The sequence below is a fragment of the Dromaius novaehollandiae genome, chromosome 3 (assembly GCF_036370855.1).
Source record: "Dromaius novaehollandiae isolate bDroNov1 chromosome 3, bDroNov1.hap1, whole genome shotgun sequence".
Lineage (NCBI taxonomy): Eukaryota > Metazoa > Chordata > Aves > Casuariiformes > Dromaiidae > Dromaius > Dromaius novaehollandiae.
This window is the reverse complement of record NC_088100.1, coordinates 92,929,767-92,951,819: the sequence shown is the minus strand read 5'-3', so window position 1 is coordinate 92,951,819 and position 22,053 is coordinate 92,929,767. Positions and strand designations below refer to the sequence as shown.

The 22,053-nt window shown below is 44.9% G+C and overlaps 1 protein-coding gene across 1 annotated transcript; it reads right to left on the bottom strand.

Moving 5' to 3' along the window:
• Positions 1-493: 493 nt before the first annotated feature.
• Positions 494-20,338, bottom strand: RSPH9 (radial spoke head component 9). Its single transcript, XM_026122930.2, has 5 exons — positions 19,892-20,338; positions 19,578-19,740; positions 18,561-18,690; positions 17,791-17,937; positions 494-743 (listed from the first exon to the last, which is right to left on the bottom strand). Exons 1-5 carry the CDS (start codon positions 20,116-20,118, stop codon positions 583-585), a joined length of 828 nt encoding a protein of 275 aa, XP_025978715.1. The 5' UTR covers positions 20,119-20,338; the 3' UTR covers positions 494-582.
• Between the last annotated feature and the right edge of the window lie 1,715 nt (positions 20,339-22,053).

Here is a 22,053-nt window from a genome sequence, read left to right as displayed (position 1 = left end):
ATGACCAGGTGATGCCCACAGTTAAATTTTTTCTACAGTAACGTTTTCTACCATGAGCTGGAAAGACCCCTCTAATTTTGGTGAAGCCTAACATCTGAAAAACAAGACACCCATCTCTCTTCAGTACGCATTTCTGGAGTTCAGGGTTTAGTATAGAGCCCTCAAGAGTATACATCAGCTTTCTCCTCTGACTCCAAGGCAGAAACTCTATTTTTGTTTGGCATTCATGGGTGACAGCAGGCATTCATTCGTGTTGCCTCCAGATGAGCTTTTCTGTAACCATGGTGTCTTTGTTTTCAGACAGATGGCCTAGGTTTGATTTCTGACCTAGGGCTCTGCCCTTCCTGGAAGAAATGTCATTACTATCTAAAGGATCTGCACTGACACATTACAGGGAATTCACTGTGGAGTTGAGGGAGGACTGCACGCAGTGAAGTCCTAAGAAACAATCAGGGCCAGAGTCCAGACAAAAAAGAATCCTGTTCAAAGTACAGAGGTTTCATATATTTATTAGAATAAGCAATAAACACAGATCTCAAAGGATAACATCTAAACACTTTTGAGTCATCAGCCCAGGCAGGGTCACAGCATGAAGGGCAGATCTAAGTTCTTCTCACCAGTGCCGAAGTAGACGTAGCCATATTGCTTGGTCATTGGCACATGGTAGAAAGTCAGTCCCAGCCAAAGCAGGCTCCTCAGCACCACTACGACGCCTCCCTTCTCTAGCTGCACAGTCCAGGAACCTGTGTGAGAAGGTGCTAATGAGTCACTGCAAATGAGAGAGAAGCAGTGTTCCTGGAGCAAGATGTCCCTAAACTGGCAGAAGGATTGTGGTGGGTTCTGCCTGACTAGTTAATAGTGCACAGGACTGCATCAGTACATTGGAGTTTCTGACATCAGAAAAGAGAATCAAAGAGACAAGAAACTTTGATGCCCTTTCTCTTTTGTCCCTTCAGCATGATAGGCTACCTCTTATTTCTAGATATTTGTTTCTAGTTTCACTCAGCGGCATATTCCCACAGCTATGATGGTAACGTGATATGCGTCACAGGAAGGGACAGACCCCTGGAGCTCCAGACTTGTGTACTTTATCCCTAGGAGTGAGAACAGCTATTCTTGGCTACTCTTGAGAGTTGGGCAAATTGGTACAGATATAAAATTTCTTCTCCAAATAAACTCATAGCATTAGCAATGAAAAGAGGAAGAAGGCACTTTCCTGCCCCAGGGAAGACTGGTTTCCCTGATGCAGGTACTGGAAAAGAGGGAGGAAGAGAAAGTTAAAAGCAGGGTATTTCCCATCTCAGAAATTTACAGAAAAGGTTAATTCTCTTCAGTCTTTGCTGGCTTCTCCATTGAAGGGGGTGTGCATGGTAAGGGCAGAGGGATTAGTTTCAGTGTTAATTTTGCTTTGGCTCTGCAGAGAAGATTCAGAGCCAGTGTGAAAATACAATTTCTCCTGGATGCAAGGAGCTCTGAGCCACTGAGTATTTGTTTTGCGCTTGACATGACAGCCTGGGAACAATGCCGGAGGGGAGAGGGCAGGAGTATCAGCTTAGATTCAACACTAAGGGCAAGGAACTGCCAGGAGAAGAAAATACAAGCTTCAGCATCAAACTGGTAACAACTAGAGGCTAAAATGTAGAGAAGAAGGTTCCTGCTGAATCTCCTTCATCTAAAAGCAAAAGCACCAGGCCCAAATCGTTAAAACTGCAGTTGGGGCTGTTAGGATGCTATTGGCCTAGAGTCCAGCTGTGAGCCCATCTGCGCCCAAAGCCAAAACTGCTACCTCCAGAATAAGCAAAAAACGCCTAATGTATTGGGCCAGTTAGACAGTATTCATCCTTGTAGATAATTTTAGGCTCATCAATTTATGGTGTGACTCATGTTTATTCATGTCATGGTAAGCCTGGGGAAGGGCTTTTGTGATCGCTGTCAGCTAGCTGCCAGTCCTCCCCCTCCCAGTAACTTCTGACTCTTGACAAATTTTAGTCACATCTGACAAAGGGTGCTGAAGGGCTTAAATGCAGCCAGTTCCTCCAGCAGGTCTCCGCAGGACAGGGTTAACTGTAGCTCCCAAAGCTATTTGTTTGGTCTTCCAGTAGCCCAGAGGAAGCACAGTCTGGCTCGCCTGACAGCCAAGAGGCAGCAGCTAGCTGGGCAATCAGTGTTTGCTTAGCCGTGGGCTCTTGCACACTTGCAGCACCACATGTAGTCTCTTATCCAGCTAGATGGCAAGCTACAATAGTTGAGGGCCTGAAGGAGGGGAAGTGACAGGGAAGGTGAGGGGAAATGCATATTGGGGGGCTGCAGAATGACAAAAGAATAATGTGGTTCAAAGCCCAGCCTAGTAAAAGTAGGTGCTATGAGTTGTGCTGTTCACCTGTTACCTCACTGTGTCTTGTATTTGTATTTTTGTACTTTTGAAAAGTTTCTTGGACACCGTTGCTTCCCCTGTCTCTTTCAGTAGCAAGTACCACAGTTTTATTATCTCATAAAATACATAACATAATTCCTGTGTCATCTTTGACCTGTTAGTTTTTAAAGTACCCTCTTCAGTTTTGCACCAGAAATGCTAAATGAACAGCAAGAACCTCCTACATTCTGGGACAGTCACTGAACTTTCTGACAAACTGTTTCTGGCTGCAATATAAAAGCACAAAGGAAACATTCATGGCCTCTAAAGACTCAGGAGATGTCAGCATTGGAGAGCTTACTTCTAACTCACTCCGCTCCATGTTTCCACTAAAGACAAACAGCTGGAATTGCAGTAAACCAAAGCACTACTTAATATGGGGCAGAATCAGTACAGGTGTATGCCATCTTTGCACCTTCCTTGTACTGTGACATTCTTTGCACAGGTCCTATTTAAAACATGAGCTAGTGACTTCACAAACAAGGCACCCATAAGTCTCCCATGCAGTCTCCAGTGCCACTCATATGGACACAAACTGGACTGCATCTTTGTCATACCTGGAATAAATAATATATTATGGTTCAGCCACTACCAACATGAAATTGTGATTACAAATTCTGACTGACTGAGTCTCCTACAAAATCTGCATGTTCTTGAGAAACTTCATTACTTGGATAGCATGGAAAAAAAGGGGTAGAAGAACAGTTCACTACAAGGCAGATCATCCAGTGACTGAAGCACTACAGCCATCTGCTGTCAAAACCCAAGCTTTCAAACAACTTCTTGAACTTTGCCTCTACAAGTTTTCATTTGCTAGTGGCAGCAGCTAAACTATATATGGAGGTATTGGAAAACAAGTAGCAAGCAAATGGATCTGAATGGAAGTGTGACAACTAACTTGTCCATTTCTCCTTTGAACACTGAACTGAGTTCTCTTTCAGTGCAGGGTTCTTACAGTTTCAACCTGCAGAATTGATCTGCAAGCCCTTCATCCAAATACGTGGCAATTTTACACATTGGTTTGCAGGGAGCAGTGTAAACTTTTGGAATAGTTTCTCTGACAAGAAGCTAATGGAATGAAGAACTCTTATTGTGTTTGATTTTGGACCAGTCCACCAAAAAGCAAGTCTATTGGGATAGGGCTGTGCCTTGCTGGCTGGTGAAAGCCTGCAGGGATTACCCAGTTTTGAGTGGGAGATAGTGTCTTGCTGCGTTACTTGCTGGATTACGCCTCCCACCATACTGAAAGCATCCAGCAGCCTGTGTACATGTGATAGCTTGTTGAACACATACACAATCTCTGTTACAAAAATAGATAATGATGAACTCTCTGCCCCAAACTAGTTACAATCATAGAACAAAAGGAAATGCCTGGAAGATGACAAGTGTGAAAGATTAGAGGGAAAACAGGGATATTAATGCTCTCAGGAACAGTATCTGGATTCAGACTTTTTTTGTTGGACAAATTCACAGAGAAGGTGGAGCACATCAAGTTCAGCTTGATTAAATCCCCATATCTATGCTCTGGGGCAATATAGTACAAGTCCATGGTCTCCTCCAAGCACATGCCCAGTGTCACACAGGCTTACCCATATCTGTGGAGTATTCATCAGCTCTTTACTGATCACTGATCAAAGGAACTTCCCTACACCTTCAGACCTGGCAGGAATGCATAGATGTAATTGAAGACAGCTCCATTCACTTTTATGCTAGATCTCCGAAAGCTGTGATGTGCAACTGCTTCGTTTCCCTGCAGTCTGTCCTATTTGCAAGCTCTCAAAGGGCTCAAGTTTGTCATTTCACAAATGTGAGAAAGGTGTTATACTATACTCGCCAGGTCCAACTCTGATCCTTGATTCTGCATCTAGTTCTATGCAAATATAGACAGTTTTGCTGATGTTGCACAGTATAACTCTTCCTGTGGAATGAGGACCTGAACAAAAAAAAAAGCAGGTTACTCAACGCCAATCCCAGCAAGGCCAAAGCAACATTGGCTGGAAACAGGAAGAATTATAAGGAACTGCCTGGAACTATAATATCATTTCCACTCATAGTCTGTTTTCAGCCATGATGACGGCCAGTCTTAGAGCTGTTACCTATTCTGTCCAGCTGAACAGCAATAGCAATGCCATCTTCCATCTTCTACTAACCAGACCACTGGGGTGATTTCTCTAATCCAGCTATCAGTGGTGATTTATTCAGCTTACTTCTCCAGACTGGACTTTTACAATGCACAAAACCCATTCAGAAACTGCAAGTTGATACACAGTGCTGGTGTCTGCCTTCTAAGACGATATCAAGAAGTTCTGCAATCTATCTGCTGATTTTGATCCTTTTCTTTAAAGTTCAGGTGAATTAGAGCCCAGTATCTCAGATACTAATTTTTACCATACCTCACCATGTTAGCAGCATTCAAGGAAATGTTTCAGGTAACAAAGTTATTGTCTGAACTCATGAGACTATCAGCTCAAATTTCATCATCTTCGAACAACAAGATGCTTTTTCAGGCCCACCTCTTCTTGTAGGACTTTTACATAGCCATGTCATAAATCACCTTAAAACTACTTTAATCAGTAGCCGATGAACAGCATAAAATAATAGCTTTTAAAAATCCTCAAATTCTTAATCCTTCAATATTCCATAAAAAGATATTTTCTCCTTCAAGAAAAGGCCTGAGATAGGCATCTGATAATACAAAATAAAAAGGGCTTAGGAGAATTAGGAAAATTATATGCTTCAGTTATCCCACATTTTTTACTTCCCTGCTTTTACAAATGCCTCTTGGAGTAAGGTCATTGCATAGGAACATACAGGTCGAGAGTTAATAAAAAAATGCAGAAGCAGGATGCTGGGTTCTAATCCTTCATTACATTGGTCCAGTGTATCACGGGGCAGTCCCTGCACTCATCATTACCTCTCTCTGTCAGGCAAAGTGTTCCTTACTTGGAGGCTGAGAAGCTCAGAGCATCAGTCTATAGTATGCACCAAGACCCCTAGATAGAAATTGTCAGGAAATTAAAGAATTAAAATAATTATCATTTGCACTGGAGAGAATGCAGTTAGAACTAGCAGATGTCAAGTAAAAGCTGGCTTTCCTAGAGTTAAATACTGCTTTTAAGTTACATTTAAGTGTGAGCTGTAGTCTGTATTGTCCCTAAACCAGGCAGCAGGGTTAACTCCCCAGTGCTTTGCTCATCAGGCAAAACTTGCTGAGGCACAGGGAACTGGAGGTCATTGCTCTCACGCTAGAGATTTTTCACAGTAACGCTGTTCTGGTAAGGTTTCTATTCTTCAAAATTTTTTTTTTTTTTTTGAAAAAAGCAAGTTAATTCTTAAGCTGCACCCAGCAAACCTAAGTAAGCCAGGCACTGCCTGTGCTGAAACTATTGCCTGTCGCTGCTCCAGAAGGGAAGGGAGGGAGCTGCTGTGTGGGAGGAAAGAGCATGGGAAAAATATCCGCTGGATGAAGATCTGGAGCTTCCTATTCCCTCTTTGGAGCATGCTGAAGCCTCCACCCCTCCACACACAGGCAGGAATTCTGAGGAGTTCCTTACATCTTTCCCAAACAAGAAAGTACTTTGAAGATCCTGATGCTCATCCAGCATTAAACCACTGCCTTTTTTATGGCCCTCCAACAGCTGCCAGGACACCAGGGCTGAATTTCAAAAGTCAACCTCCTTCTCAGCTTCTTCTTCCTTTCCAGTCGCCGATAGAAATCCCTGTCTCATCCCCCATGTCTGTCTCAGCTATGGGCTGAATCTTGTAATTCACAGAGGCAATGGGGTGCGTGTGACATTAGCTTTTAAACAAAAGCCTTCTAAGAGGGCTGTTTTCAGAAGAACTTTCTTGCCATGACTTGTCCACTTTCAGTATGACCTCTCATAACATTGCTGCTTTGGAGGTGAATCAGCAATGCCTCATTTTGGAGCAAACTTGAGAATAAACAGCTTTTAAACCTAAACAATCTGATACTGAGGCTTCATGTCCCAAAACCTCACAAAGGGTCATAAAAGTGACAATATCAATTCCTCTTCAAAGGAAGAAATGTCCCAAGGGAAAAAGCGGATACAGCATAGTTGCACTTACCACTAACAACACACTGCAGCAAGAGCACGCTATACCATATCTTGCTACAGTCAGTCCTGGTTGAAAGCAAAGCGCTGGGTTACCAGACAAATATTAATACCCAGAGAGGGGCAACACAATCACTTCCCTTTGCAAAAGCAGTCGCTGCTTGGCTGCTTGACCTGAAGCACTTAGCTCTGACAAGGCTACACTACACCCATGGGATTTAGCTTCTATTTCCCTCCAACAGAAAAATCCTACACTGGGGAAAGCTTCCTACTCTTAATTTGCTGTCTGTAGGGAATGAAGACAAATTGCAAAGCAGAGCAGCTGCAAGGAAAGGTCACTGGGCTCTGGCTCTTAACAAATTTCACCACATAGACATTTCACGCACAGCCTACCAGCTATAAGCATACACCCAGACACTCTATGTGGGGCTCAAACCCCTTCATGCCACTTACTGGCTGCAAACTAAATCTCTTTCACTTGCCTGACACGCCACCTGCACCCCATGTGTTAACACTGTTGTCAATATTTCCAATTCCCCATATAACTATTTAATAATAATTAAATAAAAACACGGACTGGTTGCAGGTTCAGTACCATTTTAAAAAGCCACTAGAGCCAGGAAAGTGGAGCTTACAAACAGTCAGATGCTGCCAAGAGGCTCTTGCACGGTCCTAATGCCTGCTGCATTTTGACACACAAATGCAATGATGCCCAAACCTCAGAGTAAAGTAATCTCACTTCAGAGGCTTTTTCGCTCCATTTTCTTCTCCCACGGGGAACTTCTCTGCAGCAAGAATGATAAAGACAGGCCTAGGCCTTTTGATTATGCACAAAGTACCTGCTTCCTGCCAACAAGACAGACTCTGGGACTGCAATGCTGTCCCAGATTCACAGTATTCAGGTGCCTTAAGAGTGCTGCATAAAATTCAGGCCATAGTTAGATATCTGACAGCATTGCAGCATAAACCAGTTGAAGCAGCCTCTGCTCTCAGACACTTTTTTCCCCCTGCATCACTCCTTCATCACAGAGACCACAAAAGTGTTTGCTTACTGCTCAGTGAACCAGGTCGGGGAAATGATCTGGCTGAAAAATAGTTTAGCCGAAAATAAAGTTATTTTTCCAGCTGGAATCTGGCTGCACAGCCAGCAATGCCAACACAAGAGAAGGGACAATGCACAGACATAAATAAAAAGCAGAAGATGGGAAGGGCTGAAAAAGCTAGCACAAAAGTAATGCACATCAAAGTACAGCCTCCCTTATAGCCCAGTTCGTTAGCCCTCTGGTCCAAAATCCACTTGATAATCAGAACAGAGCTAGAATTCTTTCTCCCACTAGCTCTTTTTTCCTTTAAAAAAAAAGAAAAAAGAAAAAAATGCAGATTTTGCACAGAAAGCATCTGGAACTAGGATTTGGAATGGCGCTGTGCACTATAGGAAACAGCAAGACAATATACAACTAAAACTTATGAGGAGTGGGAAAAGCTGACTAAAAGCCCAGCTATTTGAATTCTGACAACTACAATACTGATTACTGTATCTTCTGTAGTGGATTCAGAAATTTCTCGGAGTGGCAAAGCACCCTCCTTGCAAAGTGCAGGTTTCCGCTGGATCCCGTCACACTCCATATTTCTTGTTCAGCTGGTTGCTGTGGAAACGTTTTTGGAGCGTGCCTGGAGTCACGTAGCATCTACCTGGGGAGCCCCTGCATTAATCCGTCACCTTCGTGGACTTCTGTGAGCCCATTGGTTAGTGGGAAGAAAAAGAAGGAGTCTCTTGCCCCTCCTTGCTCTGAATAAAAGACACTTCCTCTAAATCTTCCTACAGGATTTCAAGCTCACTTCAGCTTCTTCGGGGCTTTTGTCACCAAACAAATGTGATGTCTTTGAAGGAAAGATTAACAGTTTGATGAAAGGATGCAATAGACAGCTTTGTTCTAGCCTTCTTTCCCCTAGAGCTTTCGGTCACTGTCACTTTCTTAACCAAGGGTGAATATCTGTCTGACTCTCAGAGGAGATTATGGCCACCTTGTAAGATTCTGCCTGTCCTGGTCACAATGCACTGCCCATTTTGAGGATGTGGTGATGACGAACGGGCTGGATTAGGGGCAAAGAACCTCACATTGATCTCTGAATTCTGCGAGAACACAAGGCAGGCGATATTGGGATTCAAAATCCATTGAATGCTTAGAGTACACCCAATTCACTCTCCAGCAGGAGGGGCAAGGCTACAAACCCTGCCACTGCCTAAGTTAGATGTCTTACCTCATCATCAAGTTAGCAGGACTAGTTAAAAGGGCTTAAGACAAGGAACAGATGGCATGGATCATAAACTGTGGATGTTTTCATAATCAGCTCAATATGAATTCTGGCCCAAATTACATGTAGGGTTTACCAGTTTCTGAGAAGACTGTCACACAGAGCGTATCCATACAGAATAGCACAGTTGTGCTGATATTTAAGCTAACTCTGAACACTAATGATGGCTAAGCATCTTCTAGTACCTGGGAGAGCCCGGATATCTCTCCACAGCACAGCTGCTGTACAAATATACCCACAGATCAACCACCCCTCAGCCTTTTCCCTCTCCACGCAGCCACATACCTCTTCAGTATGCTGAATCTCAACCCATACGGTATTTGTGTACAGCAAAACAAGACAATGCCTGTTGACTCCCTCCCTGCGAAAGTTCTATGGTCGGAGGAGCAGCAAACAGTGAGGGAAAGCTGTACTCAGAGCTGGCACCAACATCTGCTCAGCAGGCAGGAGCTGCCACTTATTCTGTGGAGCCCTTCCAGCAATAGATTGTTCCTAGCAAGAGCTGACCCGGTTAGGGCTCCTTCTGACCTCTGGTAACACAGAAGCTGCCCTGGGCTTTCCCCTTTGAGTAATTTTTCATCATTCCCTAGAAAAAGGGTTAGTCCAAGGTTGACCAATGTAGTGATAAAATTACATCTTCTGGTTCTAAGAGGCTTTACCTGCATTTTCCGTCAGTTCAGCAAGAAGTTCATCTCCCTTTTCATGTCCAATGAACCAAGAACTGAAATGGAGACAGACTGTGCAATGCTTTCTTTTACTGAGGAAGAATAAACTTTTAATACAATCCCTGGAAAGCTGCTGAAAAGACTCTGCTTCTGTCCTGATTATTTCACTGTAGCAGTCAGGAGGGTGAAAGACTCCACCACAGCTCTCAGTTGATGGGCAGCCCTGCTCCAGTATAAACTCATCCAAGGCCTCTGACTAAACAAGACCCCTGAAGTGATATAGACCTAGGACCCAGAAGTAGTGAATGCACTGCTTTATTACCCATAGACACAAAGCCCAAAGTAAACAAACTTCTTTCCAGAAATCAAGGCAGTCCACAGACAGCCGGTCAAAAACTATAATACTAGCTGGCTATGGAGTCCTCCTGCTGTGCTGCCATATGAGAGATTCCAGTCTAATCTTGAGCTCCTGAGCTGGCAGCACCCCAGCTGCAGGAGGAACATGGCATATTGCTCTCAGGCAACTCTCCTGGGTCACTGAAGGAGTGGCCCTGACAGACTCTGTAGGCTCCACAGTCCACACACATCACTAGAAAAAGGATGAATGCGTCTACCTTTGAAGGAGGAAGGAAACCTCTATTTGTCTATGTCCACTGCATGTGTGTGACCACTGAGGATGCTAAGAAAGCTTTTGAAGAGTTCAGTGCCTAAGCTTGGAAGGGACAGAGTCTCTTCTCCATACCTACAGTTCAAGAGGTCAATATACCACACACAGTCTGGGAACTCTGGCCTCACCTTCGACTCAATCTGATGCTCTTCTCAGTGCTTTTCTTTCTCATTTTACTTTTCTGGGGTTTCCTTTTCTGTGCTCGGCACTGAGAATGGTGGCACCATACTGCACCCTGCTGGAAGGCAGAAGATACAGCCAACCTAAAATTACTCCTACGGATATCTGATTTCAGTTTTGAAAGAGAAATTCAGGTACCAAGTAAAATCTCTGCTTTCAGTAATAATGCACTAAGCTACCTGTTCGGTTTGATTCCCATAGCTGAAGGCCTCCAACTGTTCCGATCCACACTCATCTGCTGTACTCCTTCTGTACCACTGTGTTATAAAGCTTGTTTGTAAAACAACTAGTATAAATATCAGATAACTCCATGGGATGTCACAGCTCAGCTTCACAGATTCACCAATCCTAAGGACCACTGCTGCTAACCAAAAATGAGGATAGCTGAGAGCCACACTAGGTATTTTGGGCTACATTTTGAGCCATCTCTTTTTTTCCTCAGTAATGCGGCACTGCCTTCTCATTCATTATGGGTCTTTTAGTTTGGATTTCAGTGAGACAGCTTGAAAAGCCTTGTCCCCATGTGGCTCTTGGCAGGCTAAGGAGTAAAGCGCTCTTGCTCTCAGCTTTCACAGAGCTGGGGAGGTGCTGCTTATTGTTAAGCAATGAAAGGGGAGGGCTCAGGTCACATCTGTGAAATGTTAGCAGGGAAGGGAGGCTGGGTGAAAGTAGGTGGCCAGCGCAGCACAGCACTTTGCTGCATTTTGCAAGGCCACTGGGGAGATAGGCAGCCATTTGTCTTAGAGCCCTGATAACAGGCCGACTTGCTCTCTGCTGGCTAGCTGGGGGTTGTAAATACCTCTGCAGACACAGACTCTTCAAACGGCTGGAGAGGGAGACTGATAGGGGATTAATCGCTGGGGGGGGTCGAAAGGGAGTTAATTAGGTGTGTTAATACACAGAGATAAAGCAGGTTCATGTCTCCTGGGCCTCTCCCTCCCAGCACCTGGGCTTTTGGGGCAGCTATGATGAGTAGCAAAATGGCCCTTAAGACTAGCCAAAGGAAACACAGCAAGACACTATCTCCCACTCAAAAATGGAACCTCTCCATCTTCAAGGGCCCATTAAGCACCAGCTTTTGCTAAACTGATAAAGTGTGTGCTAATGAAGCTTAGAGGACAGGAGGTTAGTGTTTTATCCCAGGCTACTGTTCAGCAAGTTTACAGAAAGGCTAGTGCCAAATGTATCCGGCCAAGGAAATGGTCACAAATCCCTTTGTCTGTAATGCTGTGTAAGGAATGCTCCAAAAATACTTCACTTTCTGAGCAGCTGTTACCTCTTCCACAGTCAAAGTGGTAAAGGAGCTGAAATGATCTCACTCCTAGGCAGTTTTCCCCCTCCGCTAGCAAAATCTTGAAACAAGAGGACAAGACTATGATCCATCCTGCTGCTGTACACCCATTTAGGATGCTGCCACGAAATCTCTCCCTGCGTTACACAGAGTCAGCAACTCCCTCTGAGGGAATCTCAGCTCAGTTCAGCCTCCAGAACGGACAGTAACCAATCAGGAATCTTCTCAGTGCCCTTCTAAACCCTCATGCATCATAGTTCAGAAAGCACAGCCAGCTGTCCTGAGAGTGCTGTGCCTCCACTTACTGTCTCAGGACCCCACTGTCACCTTTGTGTCCTGGTCACTGACAATGAAGAAACCTGAGCTAAACATCAACCTCCACAGCCATCGTCAAGTTTATAGCCAAGGGGACCAGGAAAACATCTGTTCTGGGTTCCTGCATACCACTGGCCATTAATTTACATCCAGTTATTCATGTCTGGGACTAGTAACTTACATTTGCATTTTGCTAAAACACATCTCCGAGAAGGACATTCAGCATGATGCTAAGATACGAAGAGACACAGAATCATCCATTGCCCTCACTAGTAGGTAACCATTTCACTGTTAAAACCTGTATCTAATTTTTCATTTCAATTTTTCTGGCTATAATTTCCAGCTGTTGGTTCCTGTTATGCCTTTCTCTGCTATACTAAATAGACCTTCAGTACCCAATATTTAAATTCCATGGAGTATTTACACAGTGTGATACAGTCATTCTCATGTTCTTTTCCATAAGATAAACAAATTGAACTGTTTATGTCTCTCACCAGCCCTTGAATCATTTTGCAGCTCTTTTCTGCAACCTCTCCAGTTTTGCAATGTGTAGTAATCCAGTCCGGATCCCACCAATAGTATACGCAAAAGTAAAGTCACCTCCCTATTCCTATTTGCTACGCCCTTGTTTATACATCCACAGATCATATTAGCCTTCTAAGTCTCAGCATCAGATTGGGAGCTCATGGGGAGTGAGACGTGCCTGGATTTCCTTTCAGAGCCACAGCTTCCAGAGTGCAGTTCTCAAAGTCTGGCTTGTACTCCCTGCTCTTAGATACAGATTTTGCAGTTAGCTCCATCAAAGTGTATTTCATTTAAGTAAGCCCAGCTTACTGGATCTCTCTGGCTGTCCTCTCCCTGTCATTATTTGTCTTTCCACCAATCCTTTACTTCTAGATCATTTATAAACATGTTGAAAAATATTGGTACAACACTGATCCCAACTGAAACCCCTTCTGAACCCCTCCAGAAACACCCATTCAGTGACTTCTGAATCACAGCTACTAATCAAGATCAGTTTGGGGGAATATTTCTGCAATGCTGGGATTTATTAAAAGTTAGCATCATAAGTATACCACAAGTCTCCTGAGATAATGCTTTCAGGAGTAAGTTATCTGGTCCTGCCAGTTTCATTTTTTGACTCTCAGTAAAGGTTGGCTAATTCTACCCTTCCTTAGTAAACAGTCTGAAAACTGACTGAAACAGTATTTATTGTATTCATATGATGCGAGTCTATATTCTCGTTTCTTTCCAAATACAAACCGGAAGTACAAACCAGAAATGGAGCATTTCTGCCCTTCCACATTCTTTTCAGCCATTTTACTATGACCATTTAGTAATAGTTTCTAGTACCATTGCTTTTCCTCTTGATATACTTGAAAAATTCTTCCTTACAGTTGTCAAACTAGCCAGCCATGGATTTCTCCAGGTTATCCTGGCTCCCTTTGTCATTTTCTAGTCATTATAAGCTCTAATTTATATCAATCATTAATTGTTCCCAATTTTTTACATCTTCTTTAACATTGCTTTTTTAATTCTAATTCCTGCTCTCAGTCCACCAATGAATTGTAATAGGCTTTCAACTAAAAGCAGCTATTTCTTGACTGGGAGTCATGACTTCTGAATAAAATCTTCTCATAGAAATCCTATTTCAATTCACATCTTTTCCTACCTACCTTTTTCTTTCCCTTTGCCTCTGACATATCTCCCTTCCTGCACTGGTTTTTAACAGTGCCCTGTTGGTGTCCCTTATCTCCATATCAAAGCAATCTATCTGATCCAGTAATCTGTAACAAACCTTCAGAGTCAGCTTAATGCCTTTCTAAACTGTAGTTTGAAAGCAACAAGAAACTGAATTCTCCCTCCCCTATTTTATTTCCTTCCAAGCTTTCCATTCTGCACTAGTACCTTATGCTCTCTCCTGCTTTCTCCAATCTTTCCTTCATCTTTTCAGAATGAAGCATTGCTTGATCTGATACTGTGGTCACAGTAAAGTCATCCATCCCCCTCCATTTTCACTTTCCCTATCATGTCCATGCCTGTCAAGTGACTATTATTTCATATCTACACATTAGGTCAAGTGAAAATGCTGCAGGCATGCTAGGAATTATTGCTATTTGCTTTGCCAAATTTCATTCCATTATATACAAGCACATGAAAAACAGCCACAACTCTAGTTCCTTAAATGCTATTGGCCAGGGTGACAAACTCCACGCAACAGAAAGGACCGTGCTGGCAATCTGCCAGCAGCTCAAAGGCTACATCTAATTGTGCATAAAGTTGAGCAGATTGTCTGCTTAGACTAGAGCAAACAAGCTTATCTTTAATGCAGACATATGGCCAGCAAAACCTACAGATCCCAGTATGCAATGTTCTGGCCAGCTGGCCATTTGGATCAGAATGAAGCATTACAGTGGTGACAGAAGATCAGCATCACAAATCCTCCATGTTCAAAAATCATGAGTCAGGCCGTTCAGATTCATGAGTCTGGCTAAGAGAGCAGGAGATTTTAAAGGGGGTAAAGAGACTGAATATCTTTTGAGATGGTAGGTTTCATATTCTCCCACTTTCTCTGCAATCTTGAAAAAAAAATGTATTTTTTTAGTAAAAGCTAAGATTCTCACCTAATCACTTGCCTCTGGGAGCTGAGATGCTAAGAGAAAACAGAGAGACTCACAGTATGAGCAGGGGAGGAGTAGCAACATATTCTTAACTCTTAAAATGCAGAGATAAGCAGATAGGTAGACATATAGACAGAATCTGGAATTTGCAATCACCATGGATATCACCTGTAAAGATAAGGGTGGCAGACAGTTTTGTTATAAAACTCCAGTTATTCCAATCTTGCACTAAATTCCCTGCTTTTACCATTGTATCCTTTATTCAGCATGGTTTTAACTTCCTTTCTTCCCACCTCTCAGCTGTCATACAAAATCTTCTCTCTGCCTCCAGCTTTCCATTCTGTAAGACACCTCTGCTCTCCTATAATGACATGCCATATATTTTATGACAGTTACCTCCTTGACAGCCATCACAAATGCTCAGTCTCCAATTAATAAGAAAACTACTCCAATAGAGTTGTTACTTTTAGACAGGGAAAATCAGTCTTTAATCTCTCAGTCCTGTTCTTTAGGTCTTCTAAGATGCTAGGGGAATTCTAAGGGCCAGTGCAGGCTGGGAGCGTCATTCAGATGTCAGTTACCCACTGGTCCATTTTTTGTGTATTTGCTGAGGGCAGAGTCAGCTCCAGCTACGATCACAATTCTGGATGCAGTGATGCATTTGGAAATTCCTACTTCTGCTCTGACAGTAACTGCTCAAGAAAGGATCTAGCCAGGAAAGGCAGGAAATGCTTCAGGCCTAAATGAGGAGATTTGCCTGAGCTGTGTACAACGTGCAAGAATAGGAAGTGCATTGTCGCCCTGGGTCAAGACTAACATGCACTGGCAAAGCTGAAGGAAGGTGATCCAAGAAACAGAGTTTGAGTACCTTGCAACCAGGAATGAGTAGCTTTGGCAGAGCTGTGCTGATAAAATCAGCACAAAGCCTGTGTCTGCCCCCTGTTCTTTTTTCTGTTTTCACAAGCAACCAATACTTTAGGCAACCTCCGTGCTTACTAAATAGGTGGGTTGTTCTTTCTTTAATGTCAGAGTTCCTATCTGCATGTGATAGAATGCAATTAGAGAGGCTACACGTCTTACTGATCCTGTAATCAGTTCCTGTCTTGCTTCCTTAGCCTGACAAGTTCATCCCATCTATCCCCACGTTCAGTTCAAGAAAGAGCAGGGCAATAGAGCCAGAGCTGCGCAGGCACAATGATCAATCTCTTACTCTTCCATTAAGAAGCACTCAATTGCACTTGAGCTTGGGTAGTCTTTGAGAGGTAACTGTTGAAGACATGGTGATCTGCACTAACAGCAACAACCTGCCCTGAAGAGGGGGCAAAGGTTCTCACTTCCACTGACCTCAGGTTGCTACAGGAAGCCAAACATTCCAATGGCATGGCCAAGCCCTGCTTTCTACCTGCCACTGGGTAAAACATAGCTGCAAGTCAAATTTGATTGAAAGACTTCCACAAAACCACCATCTTCCTGTCTAATATCCTGCATGACCTGCCAGTTGTCTAGTCCCTTGAACCAGATAGGAAAGTGCAGTATGAGATCTGCAATCTTTTGAAGCTGCCATTCCCTGTCACAACTGAAGGCAGCTAAAAACAGCTCTGTGATGCAAATTAGCTTCCAGGCTCTTAGCCCCTGGTGCCTGTTTCCTAGTAGAAACACAAAAGGCACTACAAATTCATCTCCTGCTGCAGTGGCTCTGTGATTTCAGGCCTCACAAAATTAATCCATTTCCCTCTCACAAAAACTAGAAAAAAGGAGGGAAAAAAATTAAACTGTGACAAAGCCTGAATTGCCATATGAAGCCGCCACTACATTTTTTTTAAGGAGGTATCTAGGAGCCCACTTGCAATACTCCTTTTCGAGTCAAAAGTGCCAACTCAGTGAGCCACTATATGTAAAGATGTGCAATCCCTCCAGACTACACCTCTGGAAAATGACTGCAGCAAGGACACTCCCAACAAGTTGAATAATGGTTTTCATTTTAACACTGTTTCCACTCAGAACAGTCAAAAATGTTCAGAATTCAGGCCTGAGTTCACTAGATTCTTTCACAGTTCTTTTTTGGCAAAGGAAAGTTTGGACAAATATATATATATATATATAGATAGATAGATAGATATAGATATAGATATAGATATAGATATATATTTATACACACACACATATAGATATATGGACAAAGTCTGGAAAGCTATTACAGTTCTCAGTCCTTCCAGCCAATTCTGTCTGTCACTGAGAGCTACTGAAGAACTGGAATAAAACAGCAAACCTAAATCCTGACTGCGCCCCAAAAATCTTTCTAGACGGCAGGATGTGGAATTCCTTTGCTCCAACCAGAAAAATGCAGCAAATTAGAAAAAATCAGAAACAAATAGCAAATCATTCCTACTTTATAAGCATAATGCTTTTCTGTAGAATTATGTGCATTCCCATACATACTGCAGTAACAAGGAACGTAACTGCAGACTGGGTGAGATGCATAAAGACTTACTCTCACTGTGAATGAGAAACTAGATCCCATTCAGAGCTCCAGAAGCAAAACAGCCATATAAATCCAATCTGCTAACATCTCTTTAGAGAAACATCCTGTCAGAGTTGTCCCATGGAGGCTTTAAAAAATACATATAACACTTGTCCAGTAAACCAGGAAGGATGTGGACTGAAGATACACTGCTGCATGCACATCCTCCTTTCTCCTTCCACACTGTGTAATACTGCTAAAGTACAGATTATTCCATTACAGCATTTCTAACACAACTTATTAGAGGAAAGTTTGAATCCAGCCTCTCAGAGATATCAGTTTAGTGTTAATGAGAGCCCATTTAGATAAAAGAGAGCAATACTGGGGGGATGGGAGGTGTGAAACAGTTTAAACCACATAAATTCCCTCTACCATGGTGGAGTTATCCCCCCCCATGGGGGCACCAGCTGTCACAGACTTCACTGCAGTCAGGAGGGAATGTGGCAGTCTGGCAGAGAGGGGAACTGGTGCTGTGGTCAGAAGATAACCTGTCGTGAGGATGTGACAACCCTCATGCACTTAGGTCTTACCACCTTAAGAGTTCATATTTCTTAAAAGAGGAATCAAGTACAAGATCCTAGTAAAGAAAAAAGTTATTTTACAGATTAGCAGGGGCTTCTCCCAAGCATACGAGCTCCCCAGTAACCCACACGTTGCCTACTCAGCGCTTCCCAGACTACTCAGATTGCCTTCCCTTTCATTCCATCTCTTGACACTGCTCTCTTTACCTTTTGGGATATCATGCTCCAGAGAGTCCAGAAAGTCTGTAGATGGGTCCAGGTCAGCCTTTTCCAGCAGAGTTTTATTCTTCAGGTTAACAGGCTCAGTCAAATGAAAATAGGAACTTAACTTTTTTGCCTCCGTCAAAGAAAGACCTGCAAACAGTCATTGGTGACTATTGACACAGTGGGCTGGGCTAAGATACATAATATCGCGTAGTATCTTACTATTTTCTCTAAAGCACAGAATGCAGGACAGAATCACAGTCTTTCTCCAGTGGACCCCATGGAAGTCCAAAGATTTGCCAGTGACAGTGGCAATGGGTGACAGTACACACTGATGCTGTGCACTGCAGACCACGCTAAGTGCAGTGCCAGATAAGCAATGGGCATTCAGTCAAGACCAACTCTCTGTCCCCATTTGGTTACATCCTATATCTAGATAGAGAATGGTCTTACCACGGCAGTTAAAATTGCTAAACACTGACGTGAACTATACACAGACAAATGAGACTACAGGTTAAATAACTCAGAGCCATTAGTGTCTCTCCTCCCACCTTCCAGCGTTGAATCATGCGCCTGAACCTGATTATATTCATAGCTCTACAGCGTGAATTAAAATTGCAGCAGTGGCATTGGATTCTTTCCTCTCTGTTCATCTAACCCAAGGAAAACATAAGCCTGAAACCAAAACATCAGCTAAAGAGAGAAAGTCATCTTTGTTTGCAGCCTTTACGATCAAAGTGCAGCCGATCCTGATAAAAACAATGAGAATTTACCTTCAAAGTTTCTGTTTTCATGCACAGACCCCAGAGGAGTCTTCACAAATGAACCCCGGGGGATGATACCAACTGCTTTATCTATCTGTTCTATCGTAGCTACAAGGCGGGCCTCCTCCTTGATCACGGGCTTTAAAGAAAAATAGGCAATTTTTAAAGGCAGGGCTTTCCTTGTTTTATATACTGAAAATAAACTCAATGTGACAATAGAAACCACAACAGACTCATCAGCTTCGAGCCTGAAAACACAAGGAGGATGATCACAAATCAGACTTTCTTCTCATGAGATATGACAGAAAACGTGGCTAGGAGCAGACATTCTAGACTCACTGGGGAACCGACTGTCCCTCCCTTCATCCATCCTTTCTTCCTTCTCAATTAACCTACTTGTAACTTGTCTATTCAGTTACAAAAAACGGTATCTGCAGGTCCTGTATAAAGCCTCAGACACTGCAATGAGTATCGGTACTAATTGTGCCTAATACAACATAAAGGAGAAAGACTAAGAATATTCCTGAGCCATGTTTAACTCCAGGAGTGGCTGAAGTAAAATTTGAGTTAAATCAAGAAGCTGTTGCTACACAATGACGGAGGACAGGAAGCTGTGTGTATTCTGCCTGAAGTGAACAGGGAGATTCTTGAGGGCAAATATTTTAGAAGGAGTATTACTGCAGCTGATACTCTAAGGACTGGAGAACAAGGTGCAGTAACAGCCCTTCTTCACAGATGTGAGATATGCTAGGTTCACACTGACTCAGCTTTTCCGAGCTTTTAGGGCATCAGTTGGTGGTACCAAGGCAAAAGCGCATGGGTTCTGAAGGAAGAGCTACTCCCAAGTGGGAGATTTTGTCCGGGACCACCCAAATTAAATGCCAATTAACAAACGAGTAGGAATCGGGCTGTTTCTGCGACCCATCAGCTGCGTATTACAAAAGAGGAGCGGCAGTCCCAATCTGTTCAGTGTGAGAGGGGAACAGCTGTAGCGAGAAGCCTGCAGAAACGCTGTGTTGTATTTACCTCCTGCCCATCTTCAGTTAATTTTTCGGCATCTTCTGCCTTTATCTCAGCGAGCTCATACTCAAAAGAGGGATCCCCCTGGAAGCGGCCCTTCAGCTTCTCAGCCTGCGCAACCATTTCCTCGCTCGCCGGCGGCAGGAGGCTCCACTCCACGCAGTTCAAGCTGTCGGCGACAAGCGGGGCGAGGCCGGATCCCGCTGAAGCGCGGGGCCCGCCGCAGCCCTGCCAGGCCAGGCCCCCCCGGGCGCGGCGCGGCTCCCCCGGCCCTCCCCGCCCCCCGGCCCGGCCCGGCCCGTGGCATCGGCCCCCCGCACCTGTAGAGGCGGCTGCGGGGCGCGGCGCGGTCGGGGCCCAGCCCCTCGGCGATGTAATAGGCGCCGCGGAGGCCTTGGATGCGGCCCCAGAACCAGACCCGCTCGAAGCGGTAGTCGCGCTGCAGCAGCGGCAGCGAGGCCCCCAGCGCCGCCCGCTTCTCCGGGCTCAGCCCCGCGCCGCCGCTGGCCACCAGGTCCAGGGCGCCGGGCAGCGACGCCGCGTCCATGGCGGCAGCGGCGGGCAGCGACGCCGCGGGCCCGTTGCCAGACAACCGTCGCTAGGGCGGGCGGGAGCCGCGCCGTTGCTGCAGCTCTGGGGTCAAAGGTGACCGCTCACTTCCGCTGGGGGCGGGGGAGGGAGCGAGCCGCCGCTCGCCGGCAGAACCGGAGCGTCAATCAAATTCAGCGCCGTGGCGAGGCCGCGGGACGGGAGAGCGCGCGCTCGAGAAGCGGCGTCGCCATGGCAGCGGCGGCCCCCTCCTCCCCGCCCCCCGCTGCCGTGGGAACGGCGCCGGCGGGCGGGACCGGGCGCGCGGTGGCGACAGCCCCGCGCCGCCGCCGTCGCCGCCGCCGCCGCCGCCGCCGTCGCCGGCTGCGGGCCCAGCGCCGGGGGCGAGCCGGGGAGGGGAGTCCCTCGCGGCGGCCTCTGTAATTCAGCTGCGGGGCTACGGCGGGGCCCCGGGGCGGCGGCTCCCTGCCGCTGCCGGCAGCCGGCGGGGCTCCCCCGGCCGGGCCGCCCCTCTGCTGGCAGCTGGGGGAGCAGGGCCGGCCCGGCGGCGGAGGCCGGAGTCAGCCGGCGGCTTGGCCTGGAGCAGCCTGGACCCCAGGAGAAAGCAGCGTCCCGGAGAGAGCCTGTGGCCAGCTGCCTGGCAGGCGGACCTGGGTGCGCAGGGCCTCTGTCCCTGTCCCGAGCCCCAGAGACGCCGTGGCAAAACACCCATTAGTGCAAGTAGGGGTGGGTCTCCTGCGCGGTTCCTCGACTTCAAGAGGCCTAAACCCACGCATCAGTGCAAAAAAATGGGCAGACATACAATTACGTTGTGCCTTGATTGGGATAATGCCCAGGGATCTATATTCCCCACTTTTTATGTGAACAACAGCACAAAAAAACTCTCCGAATCTCACTACTTACTGTGTTTTTACAGATCTTATTGTTTGGCTCCTGTATATCTATAAATAGGTTATTTTTTTATTTATAAGTGTCAGCATTCAGATCACTGGTTGGGAGCCTATTTTGCTGAATCACATACAGACATCCACAAAACAGCTCCTGCCCTAAAAACCTTGCAGACTAGCTTAATACAAAATTCAATAAATAAGTAATGAGAGCAGGCAGCTGCTCGGACAATGAAAGTTTCTGTTTGACGTCTTCAGGAAATTTAAACTTTTATACGTGTGCATCGTATCTATATATATGCATATAGCCGTATATTTAACTTGACTCTCAAGTCATAAATCCTTGGATTTCTTTTTCTTCTCTTTTCCATTCACATCTAAGGCAAACGCTCATCCTGGGGCTGCTGCCTGTAGCAGTTGTCACCTGCTTTTCTGTCAAGTGAGATGTTTAATGAGATGTATAGCATGCAGTCTGACCCATTAGTTTTACTTAAATCTCGCAAAAAGCGATTCAGATTCCTGCAGGTAAGCACCTCTTCAATGTGAATCACACAGAACATGCAGGGGTGACCACAAACTTCTTGTCTGTGCTGTCACCTACCACTGTGTCTTACTCTGATTTTCCCTGTGGTATTAGGAGTGTTCAGGCTTTGTAAATTCATGTAATCACTGATATTTTTACAACCATCTGTTACACTAATATTTTATGACAGGCCTATCTGGCCAGTAAACACTGTAACTGCAACCCAAACTCATTTCATTCAAGTCAGAGGCAACCTGAGATCATAATGAATTTCTGCCACTGTCAACCACAACTGGATTCAAACCAGATGCTATCAGCTAGAGAGGCTCTTTAGCCTGTTATGGATCTTCTAAGCCACCCAGTCTCCAGTCTCTGCCTGTCTTGACTGAAGATTATCATAAAGGAAATCTATAGCTTAAGGAAATTCTTCCTGGTTTGGTAGAGTCTGGTGAGTAACTGTACTCTGCCTTGCTTTGTCTTGACCCCAATTACTAAATGCCGATAAGGATCGGGAAGTAAGTGG

What these genes read in the sequence shown, in the direction of transcription:
- RSPH9 (XM_026122930.2), bottom strand. Translation starts at nt 20,118, where the DNA reads ATGGACGCGGCGTCGCTGCCCGGCGCCCTGGACCTGGTGGCCAGCGGC. An exon ending in TAACTGAAGATGGGCAGGAG is followed by an intron (nt 18,691 to 19,577) that starts GTAAATACAACA and finishes TTTTCTTTAAAG; the next exon opens with CCCGTGATCAAGGAGGAGGC. An exon ending in TGAAAACAGAAACTTTGAAG is followed by an intron (nt 17,938 to 18,560) that starts GTAAATTCTCAT and finishes GACTGTTTGCAG; the next exon opens with GTCTTTCTTTGACGGAGGCA.